Source organism: Empidonax traillii, unplaced genomic scaffold, assembly GCF_003031625.1.
Source record: "Empidonax traillii isolate 1590-97213 ecotype Southwest subspecies unplaced genomic scaffold, ASM303162v1 scaffold2042:size70105, whole genome shotgun sequence".
Classification (NCBI taxonomy): Eukaryota; Metazoa; Chordata; class Aves; order Passeriformes; family Tyrannidae; genus Empidonax; species Empidonax traillii.
In genome coordinates, this window is record NW_020957235.1 from 55,967 (window position 1) to 67,041 (window position 11,075).

Below are 11,075 nucleotides of genomic sequence, written 5' to 3' on the forward strand. Positions count from 1 at the left end.
TTTCAGCTCAGTACTTATATTTATTTTCAAATATTTTTCTGTTTTTCAGCTCAATTCCTACCTTTATTGTCGATTATTTCCAGATTTTTCAGCTGAGGGTGCTGTTGGTGTTTCACACCAGATTTGGGAATGTGTTGGAAAGGCTCCCACAGGGATGTCCTGGAGCGATTCCTCCCTGGATGGCTTTATATTCCAGGTGGAAAGAGAAAAGCTTGAAAGTGCAATGCGGTGAAAACTGGGTGGATGTTTCCTTTATTTATTTATTTATTCAACAGCTGAGCTGAAAAATCAGGCAGAGGTTTGTTTGCTGTCAAAACAAATGACAATTTTGTGATGTTTTGTGGATTTTTTCTGGCTTCCATGGCAAAAAAAAAATAGGAATTAGAAGAGAGCTGGTGTTGATTGCAAGGGGGAAGAAAAATGTGCTGCTTCCTATGGAAAAATCCCAATATCCAAGAGTGGCAAAATACTGAAATTCCTGAGATTCCAGAATTATTTCTGATTCCTTACAATGAGCTGCTGTGAAAATATTCCCTATTACACCTTGTCTTTGGATCAGCAACTGCAGAAACAGAGAGACTTCAGCAAATAATTCCAAGAATTAACGATTCAAATTCACAATTACCCAAAACCAGCCCCGAATTCACATCAAATTCTGCCATTGCTGGAATTGTTCCCTCTTTTCTCCCCCACCCAAACAGGAGCAACAGAGCAGCTCCAATATTTTATCCATTCTGAAAACAAAACAATTTGATTTTTCCTTTCAGTTTGTGCCTCTTAAGCCTCTCCTGGATATTGGGATTTCTCCATGGGAAGCAACACCTTTTTTTTTTTTCCCTTTTCCCACCAGCTCTGTTCTAATTCCTGTGTTTTTTTCCAGGAAAAAAAAAACAAACATAAAACATCATAAAATGTAATGAATAATTGTCCATGAATATATGGGGAGCTCATGGAATTAGCCCCCCCAAAAAAACCTGTGGTTTGCAGTTTTTGACTTTGCTTTTTACTTTTTGTTTGCTTTGACTTTGGTTGTCCTGTGAAATCCAGCCACCTGTGGGACTGCAGGGACTGCTGCTAATTATGCATTAAGGTCATTAATGACTTATTTCTTCCTCACTCATCAACAGAAGTGGTCGGAAATCAAACTCTTATCTCTGAATTCCTTCAAAAACTCGTTGGTCCTCATGAGGAGGCACCTCCCCATCCATGAAATCGGGGCTTTCCCAGCAAAGAAAACACATTTTCCTTTGCAGTTGGCCAATGTTGTGTTAAAATCATAGAGGGAACGGGGATACAAGCCCTGGGAGTCCATTTACCTGCTCAGGTTGGAAGGAATAACATTTTGGAGTGAGAAAATTCCCCCTGGGGAAGCTGATGGGATGAGATTAAACTAGCAGCAATGTTGAGAGGAAAAAATAAAGGTTATTTAACAGTTTTTACAAGCAGGGTTTAAACTTAAGGAGGCGGTTTTTGAAGAAATTGAGGATTTAGTGAGGATTTAAAAATGCCCCAGCTTGTTCTGGAGTGTTTGGGTTGCCATCACAGACCAGGTGATGATCCCTTGCTGTCCCTGGGTGTTGAGTGTCCAAAATCCTCCTGAATTGGGTTAAATCTGCTTTTTTCTTGCTCCAAAGCACATCCCAGTGCCAGTGGGCTGTGCCAGGCTTGGGGCAGGGCCTTCTGTGGGGAGAGGACAGGAGGATGAAACGGATTCCCAATTGTTGGTGTCATCTGTTCACTCTGGAAACGCCCAGGGGGGTTATTTAGAGGAGGTTCTTGGTCGTGTCGTGCCTGGAACCCTTCTGGGTGCTTTGAAGGTCTGTGTGTGCGTTCCCACTTGTTTTTAAGGTGAGGAGAGAACCTGTCCCAAAATCCTGTGACCCTGGAATTGTCCCTGTGGTTTCAGGCCGGCCAGCAGCGCTGGTGGGAGCAGGAGATCTCCGTCAACGGGAACATCCAGAAGGGAGAGCTGATCACCTACAACCTCACCGAGCTCATCAAGCCAGAGGCCTACGAGGTCAGACTGACACCCATCACCAGATTTGGGGAGGGGGACTCCACGATTCGGGTCATCAAATACAGCGGTAAGAACTTTGGTGTGCAAGGAAGTGTTTTGTTGGGGCTGAACATTCCCAATCCGGAAACAATCCATCAACCATCATCCAGGAAGGAGGGGTGGCGTAGAATTGAGTAGAAATTAAAGCCTTCACCACTGGGAAGGTTCATAACAACAAAAAGCAAACAGCCAGAAAACATCTGAACAGACAAAATGCAAAATCATATCCAATTTTTTTTTTTTTTTTTGAAATCAAGGGAAAAATAGAATAAATTAGTGTTGATTTCTGAGAGCTCATTTCGAGTTGGTTCTTACTCGGAACTCTTTGAAGGATGATGCATTTTGAAGAAAAATCCACAAAACAAACAGTTTGAAGTTGTCAAAACAGCGCTGTGATATCAAAATGCCTTTTTTTCCCCCTCAGAGTGAGCGCTAGGGAGAAGGTTTTATTTCAGTGTTAATTATTTTCACGTGAATTATTTTACTGTGAATTGTGTTCTTTTAAGAAGGTGACTGTTTCTAGTCCCATGCAAGTTTCTGTAATGTATAAATTTAAATGATATATAACACAAAGGGCATTTACACATTTTCCTCTGAAAGGTTACAAATCCCCAAGTTTTGTCCACTTGAATCTAACAAGAAAAAGAGGGTTTCTGGACATCCTTCCATGCAGTCTCCCCGTATTCCCAGGAATTAATTCCTCTGTTAAACCCCTCAAAGTACCTTTCTCAGGGTATTTATTTAGTGAATAACTGACTCTTTTGTTTGTTTGTTTTTCTGCTGTAAAAAGTGCAGTGAAGGGCAGGAGGTACCTTGGAGAGGAGATTGCTCAGAGCGTGGAACTGGATGGGATTTAAGGTCCCTTCCAATCCAAACCATTCCACAATCCTTTCATGAGGAATGTTGGCAATTCCACAGGGAAGAAGCCCTGTGGACACAGGCCAAGTGTAGCTCCAGTTGCTCCAGGAGCTGGATCCAGCACTGATTAGCGCTCCCAGAGAGCCCAAAGCAGGACATCCCACTCAGCAGGAGACCTCAAACCAACCTACACATCAAGATTTGCTTTCCAAAATCACTACTGGACAAAGGAGGGAACAAAGCTGAAAAAAAAACAAAATTGAATGTCTGGTGCATCCCATGTGCAATTCTTCGTGATCAGTGATGAGCTCAGCCCTCCTCAATCTCACCAGCAGTTATTTTTATCACTGTTTTAATGTCAAGGAGAAAAAAAATCACATTAAGGCCCCTCAAATACCAATTGTAAAGGGTGGAGGGGCCCATTTCACTGAATGATGGGGGATTCTCGAGTTCCACCTGCCACAGGGAAGTGTTTGCAAAGTCCACATTTCCCAAAGCTCCCCAGGGCAAAACCTCAGCTAAAGGAAGGACTTGGAATAACAAACTCATGGAATGGTTTGGGCTGGAAGGGACTCAAGGCTCATCCCATTCCACCCCCTGCCATGGGCAGGGACACCTTCCACTAGCCCAGGGTGCTCCAAGCTCCATCCAACCTGGCCTTGGAAACCTCCAGGGATGGGAATAAAAGGGAGAAACAAGGATGACTTGGTTTTAAATCTATGGACACAAAAATGAGAAGATGGAGGCTCTGCTGCAGCGCCTGTGGCACTTTGGCTCCTTGTTGGACCCCTCTGCCCTAACCAGTCCCTGTCTCCTGACGCTGGTAGGAGTCTGGTCCCTTTGCACACACACAAGGGAAAGACTCAGAGCCTTCCCAAAAGTCGGGACCAGGAGCTTCACCCAGATATTTGGGGTTTCTCTGCAGCAAACCCAGTCTCTCTGGGGATTTATCTGAAATGTTTATCTTCCAGTGGACACTGGGATTGGAGATGTGTGATGGGGATGATTTTGTCTTCACAACCAGCCACTGCCCTCTCCCATGGACCCCAAAATTCCCCCCATGCCTTATGCCCTGACCAGTGCTCCCATAAGGAGAGAAAAACCACCCTTTTGGTTCCTCAGTCCCTGCTGCTCCTCCCTGGTGGTGTCAGTATTTTGGCAGCTCTCCGGAGGTCGATTGAGGTCTCGGCCGTGACTGAGCTGGGGGTTTCACTGCAACACGCTGTGATTCCCTTTTCCAGCCCCTGCCTGGCAGGGAGAACATTCCCAGGCAGCATAAAAGGAGTGTTTTGTCTCCTGCCAACGTCTCTGCTGCTCCCTGCCACCGGTGCAGATGTGAACAGCCCCCCGTGCTGAGGAGGTGCCAGCACCAAACCCAGACACCCAGCAGGGGGGAAGAGGCTGCTTTTGGAGCTGACAAATTCCCAGCTTCACAAATCCTGAGCCAGATGTTTCCCAAAGAGGTGACTTCCCTTTGAGGAGGGATCCCAGAGCCACTGAGGCTTTGTGTGCTTAAAATCCCCGTTTTTTCCCTCCCCTGAGTGGTGCCAGCAAACTGTCCCCAGGCTGGGTTATGGATGTTATGGCTCCATCTGGGAAATAATGATCTCACACACCTTATTACAGGGCAAATCCAATGGTCATCAGCTGAAAAGCTGGAATCTTGGAGAAGCAGTCAGTGGGCTGGGGGGATGCACAGCACCCGACCCACAGCAGTGTGAGGAGCCATCCTGTCCAAAACCCAGGCAACAAAAGGCAGCAGGAGAATGTTCCTGAAAAGAATTAAGAGCATTTTTTTTTTTTTTTTTTACATTTTTCTCCCATTATCCCCTTTTTTTAAGTTGTGAGACCTCAGGCCAGGAGGGGGGGATTTGCATTTTCCTGTGTTCAGTGGGATTTGGGGCGAGTGTGTCCCTGCGTGTTCAGTTTGGAGCAGCACAGCAGGACTGGCCTCCATCAGTGCCAGTCCTCCTTCCTTGCCCCACCCCTTCAGGAATTCTCTTTTTGGAGAGCCAGGACCCAGGGAATTGTCCCAGAGTCTTGGAATCCATAATGGATTGGATTAAAGGGTTTTAATGACCATCTTGTTCCAAACCTCTGCCCGCCTTCCACTGGACCAGTTTGTTCCAAGCTCCACCCAACCTGGCCTTGGAGACTTCCCAGCCTCTCTGTGCAGCCTTTTTGGTGCTCCATCACCCTCAGGGTGAGAGGGTTCATTTATCAGGTTTGAAATGCCCTGAGGGATTGGTATTTTTTGAGGATTCCCACCACAAACATCTTTTTTTTGCCTTGTTTTTCTCTGGACTCTTGGCAGCCTAATGGGATTTCGCCCCATCTTAAGGAAATGCAGCCAGTGGGGAAAAGCAGATCAGACACTCTGTGGTGAGAGTGGCTCAAAATGTGGCTTTTACATTGAAGAAATGCATTAACTTCTCCAGCTGAGCCTGATTCCTGAGCAAATTGAGGATAAATGGACCGTGCAGTGCCCAGGTTTTACTCTGACAGCTTAAGGAGGACAAACTGGAGCTGGTGCCACACAGAAGTGATTTCTGTAGGACAGTTATGGAGTGTGGAAGGATCAACAGGATATTTCTGGAGTGTTCATTGTGTTTGTTGCTTATTCAAAAGGAAAAGGCTTCTCCAGGTTTTTTCCACCCTCTGGACGTGCCCAAATCCCTCCAGGGGCTTTAAAACTGCTCCAGTTACACTTTAAGATGAGGTGTCTTAGCTTGTAGGCCACTTATGTAAGGCCACATTAATCCTACCTGTGAGCTCAGGTTTATGGGGTCACACACCTTTGGATGTGAAATTGCCTTGAAAATTTGGGAATGACCATGGAAGTTGCTAATGTATAAAAATAACACAGAGAAATAACAGCTCCCAGTGCTCTACCCACCTGAATACCCCAAACAGGGAGATTACTAAAGCAGAGAAACCTCAGTAATTAGTTTTTGATGCATCTCCTGCCGTCCCAAGCGGGAGCCATAAATACAAAATAAAACCTCTGCAGCTTCCAGTGCCGCGAATCCAAAACTCCACCCGTGGCACGAGGATTTCCCAGGCAAATCCCGAGCCTGCCACGAGTTATTCTCTGCTCTGCACATGGAAGGACGGGAGAAAAGAGCAATTCTCACAGTGGGAGTGACACTGATAATCCCAGCCAAACATCACTTGGCAAGTTCTTCGGGAGCTCCATGTGTTACTGTGCTGTGAGCACCGTCTGTCAAGGAAACACAAGCAGGGCAGCTGGAGGAGCTCTAATCAGCGTTTTGGAGGGTAATTCAAAGCAGAGATGGCTCAGAGTAACCAGAGATGGCTCAGAGTAACAGCAGGTACATCCTGGAGCAGCAGTTTCAGCGTCATCTCCACCACTTTATGTAAATCCCTGCCAGCTGTTTGATGTGAACCGGCTGTAAAGCCTCGTTAAAACTTCAGTGTGTGAGGTGAAAACACTTCAGTGTGTGAGGTGAAAACACTGAAGCTGATTTTTTTTTTTTTTTTTGATGTGCACTTAAATATTTTTAAAGCTAACCAGAGATTGAAGAAGTTGTGGTAACTCCCTTATGTTAATAATAGTTCATTTTAAATGTTAAAAAAATGTCAATAATGGTAATGTGAATGCTCTGATGGGTTGGAGAGTTGGCCTCTTGTAAGAGCAGCTGCTGGATCATGGAATCATGGAATACCCTGAGTGGGAAGGGACCTATAGGGACCATCCAGTTCAACCCCTGGCCCTGCCCAGGACACCCCAACAATCCCCCCTGTCCCTCAGAGCGTTGTCCAAACCCTCCTGGAGCTCTGGCAGCCTTGGGGCCGTGCCCACTGCCCTGGGGAGCCTGTTCAGTGCCAACCACCCTCTGGGGGAAGAGCCTTGTCCTGAGATCCCACCTGAGCCTGCCCTGGCACAGCTCCAGCCATTCCAGGGTCCTGTCCCTGTCACAGAAAGAACAAATTGATGATGATGATGATGATTTCTATCCACAGATGATGGTGACCAGTTGCTTTCTGGTCCAGCTCGCTTGTTTTCATATGAGTTTTAGTTACAGCCCAGATTCTGGATGAAAGAAAAGTATTTATTTGTGGTTATTATTGACTGCTGTTATTATTGTTATTATGATCATCATCATCATCATCATCATCATCATCATCATCCTGTTTCCAGCCCCAGAAAAAGAAACTGGTACCAAACAGTGCCTAAATGATAATAATTATTAGTTTGCACTGACACTCATTTCCAGTCTGATCCAGCATTATCAAAAGTAAGGGAGAATAATTGCTGTAATGAGAGGAAATAAGTCCTGTCCATGTGAAGTCCTGATATTTGCAGATAATGTTGCTTTTCCTGTGCCAGCCAGGTGCTCAGGGGTGTGGACTTTGATCTTGATTAATCCAGGTACTGGTTGTAATTACCACAATAAACCAGTTTCCAGGGGTTACCAAGCAGGGCAGCTGAACATCTCACTTGTTTCTGCTCATCTCTTTATCACAGAACCCTGGAAGGGTTCGGGTTGGGAGGGACCTTAAAGCCCATCTCATTCCACCCCTGCCACAGGGAAGGGCACAACAGGAAATTTAGGATAATCTGTGTTTTGAGGAATCAGGTTTTTTTCTTTCTGCTCATTTTATTTTTGCTTTGTTTTGCAGCTCCAGTGAATCCTCATCTACGTGAGTATTTCTTTACCTTTTTATCTTTCACGTGTATGAAGAGCTGTCCTTGCATTTGTTGTTCCTTGCATTTAAAAAGTAAATTATAAGCATTTCCCTCTCAGTTGCATCCCATGGATGGCAGGAGCTGCTTTAGTGCTGTGGCAGAGCTGGGCTGGCAGCTGAGGGTGTCGTTTGTCGCTCTTCTGCTCCCATCAGGGGGATAAAGGAAGGGAAATTCTGTGAGAGCAGCTAAACCACCCTGCCATGGGCAGGGACACCTTCCACCAGCCCAGGGTGCTCCAACCTGGCCTGGGACACTTCCAGGGATCCAGGGGCAGCCACAGCTTCTCTGGGAATTCTATTCCAGGGCCTGCCCACCCTCCCAGCCAGCAATTCCTGCCCAATATCTGATCTAAATCTCCCCCCTTTCAGCTCAAGGTTCTATCCCTCTTTCCTTATCCCAAATCCCTCTCCAGCTCTCTTGGAGCCCCTTCAGGCCCTGCAAGGGGCTCTCGGGTCTCCCCTGAGCCTCCTCTTGTGGTTCTTGAGTTGTTCTTGTCCCTTCCAGGGCACTCAATGCCCATCTGCAGCTCTGAGACAAAAAGAAGGGTGTTGTTTCCCACAGAGCCCAGGGGAGCCACGGACCTCACTGCACAGGCAGATGTGGAGACCAAGAGTGGAACTTGGGGCTCCACAAACCCTCAGGAGACATCTCAGGCAGGACTGGGAATGCAAACTCCCCCCCAATGTCCCAGGCAGGACCCTGGGCTGGAGCTTTAGGACATCCCAGTAAAACCACCCCATTCCTCCCAGTCCTCGTTTATCTACTTTGTGATTTTCTTCCACTCCCCAGGGAATTCGTGTTTTGCTGTCACAGCATATTCTGCCAGGAGTCTTCATTTTAATGAGCCAAAATATGCCAAAATTTGGGTTATTTTTAATTTACTAATAAAATTTTGATTTTAATACTCCAAAAATATTTCTGCTTAGGAAGTGGGGTTCAGCCTCTCCATTATTCCTGTAGGGAAGCACAATCAGATCAGGACTGGGCTGTGTGAGACTTTCTCTCCATCTCAGACCCCACAGCTAAGCCCTTCTGTAAATTTTAAAGCTATTTGCAGAAGATCTTGTCCAGCACGTTAATAATCAATTAGGGCTTAGTTCAAAGCTCCCAGGAGCTGGAGGAACCACTCCCATGGACTTCAACGAGCAGTGGATGAGGCTTTTGCTGATTAACATATTAAATATCTCAAGAAGAAATGAGTTGCAGTCCTGAGTGCTTCGTGCTTCCCTGTGATTTTCAAGATCTCAGACTAATTTTTAGGATGTCTCTGGAGCTCCTGTAGGCTCGTGGTGGAATGTGGGTGGCATCTGGAAACAGGGAGTGTGTGATTTCAAGGGAGTGCTGGGAAGGTTTGTGCACCCAAAGCACGGGGTACCCCAGCTGACCAAACACAGGGTAAAATTTGGCTCTGCTTGTTGTCCCCAAATATTTTATTTTTTTTTATTTTTGGAGTGAAATCCTTGTCCAGGAAGGAAATCTTGGGCTGCGTGTAGGTTCAAACCTACAATTGGATGTCCCACGTGAATAATGGAAGGGATTTGATGCTGGAGAGTCAAACCCAGCTTGGATTTCATGGAATAGATGCCAAAAATTCATAGTGCAATTAGGGCTTCACCTTGAGAACAGGGTCAGATTTTGCCCTATTTGGCAGTGAAATCATTAATAACCTGAATCCACTTCCAGAGCTGCCACGTGCTTTGACAAAAGTTGACCATTGTCATTAATGTTAATTAGCACTATCATTAGTGCCGTGGCTGGAGCACCCCTGGGTGCTTTGGGAAGGGGTGGCTCTTCCTCCTGCCCACTAATTAACAGATCAGTTTTAATGCTGTGTTGAGTTAAACCTGAGCAACTTTTCCCCATTTTTATTCCCCTGTCATGTTTTAAGGAGTGTTTAGTGCCAAGAACATTCAGCACTAACCTTTCCCAATGTATTCCACATGAAACCAATGTTTGCCTGTTAAATAAATGGCAAATTTTTACTCCTTTTTTTTTTTTTTTTCTCCCCATCTAGCCTGAATTTTTTTTTTTCTTTAACCTGAACAAAAAAATCTTTTGTTCTGCTGATGTGGAATTTCTTAGTGAAGCTCTGAGGGCATGGTATGACACACCAAGGCTTTTCAGGTGCTGGAGGGGCAGTGGAGAAACTGCTGAATGGCTGAAAATCCTCTGTGTTGATCCCCTTTGCTGCAGGACTGGAGCTGGGAGTCAGGATTTTCTTCTGCACTTATTGTCTTGCCTTTTCATTTCATCCCACTGCGTAGAAACAGCAACTTCCCACTGCAGGAAGGGGTTGTGTGAGTGGAGGGGGAAGCAAATGCACAAAATAAGGTGTAAACCAAGAGAATTTGGAGCTCCAGATGTGTAAAAAGTGTTCCTGGAGACGAGAGGCCCCAACTGGCACCTTGCTCAGAGCTTCCCCTGAGTCCTGGAGTCTTCCAAGAGCTTTGGCAGGGTCTTGGCATTCCCTTCCTGGGAATGGGATACAGATGGAGATGCTGCTCTGCACCTACTCACGTGCTTCTCTCTTGAGGGATTTGGGATGTAATCACAGAATAAAATCATCACAGGATGGTTTGGATTGGTAGGACCTCAAAGCCCATCCAGTGCCACCCCTGCCATGGGCAGGGACACCTTCCACCAGCCCAGGGTGCTCCAACCTGGCCTGGGACACTTCCAGGGATCCAGGGGCAGCCACAGCTTCTCTGGGCAACCTGTGCCAGGGCCTGCCCACCCTCCCAGCCAGCAATTCCTTCCCAATATCCCATCTATCCCTGTCCTTCTTCGTTTTAAAGCCCTTCCCCCTTGTCCTGTCACTCCATGCCCTCCACTGCTGCTCTTTTCCCTCAGCAACGCTCTTGGTGGGGCTCCTCCATCCAGTGATTTCTTTGTATTGCCCCTTTTGTCCTGAAATCATTTAAATCCTCAAAACTTTTAAATTTCATTTAAATCCTTAAAATTCAGGATTCAGCATTCCCTCTTTCCAGACCCAAACCGAGGTCCTATTACTGGCTGCCCATCATGTAGTTCTCACACACCCAGTGATAACCAAATCCCAGTTCTCAGCCCTCCCTGCCAGGTAAAGAACTGTGCTTTAGGAAAGGAATTCTCCTAGAGGGTCTAATAATGTTGAAGGATTTACTGAGCAATCAAGTCAATCTCCTTGAGGTGCTGATGGCCAAGGGAATTTCTGGGATCTGCATTTGTGTGAGAACTTGGTTTTATGGGGTTGTGTTTTACACTGACTGTTCTGGAGAGGTGCAGGATCCCAGGATGGGTCAGGCTGGAAGGGCCCACAGTGTCCCACCTGGTGCCACCTCCCTGCTCCAGCAGGGCCAGCCCAGAGCACATGGATTGTGTCCAGAGGGCTCTGGAATGTCCCCAGGGAGGAGACTCCCCCCTGTCTGGCCAATCTGCTCAGGGCTGGGTCCCTGCCCAGCCAACAAGTTC

General features: G+C 46.5%; 1 protein-coding gene across 1 annotated transcript in view; it reads left to right on the forward strand.

Annotated features, from left to right (window-relative positions):
- The window catches only part of LOC114071480 (MAM domain-containing glycosylphosphatidylinositol anchor protein 2), a gene marked incomplete at both ends in the record, with an annotated part of 52,797 nt that overhangs the window by 39,236 nt on the left and 2,486 nt on the right, over positions 1–11,075 (forward strand). Inside the window, 2 exons of the mRNA XM_027909310.1 lie at positions 1,907–2,084; positions 7,559–7,579. Coding sequence (XP_027765111.1) covers positions 1,907–2,084; positions 7,559–7,579 — 199 coding nt within the window. The remainder of the gene's footprint in view (positions 1–1,906; positions 2,085–7,558; positions 7,580–11,075) is intronic.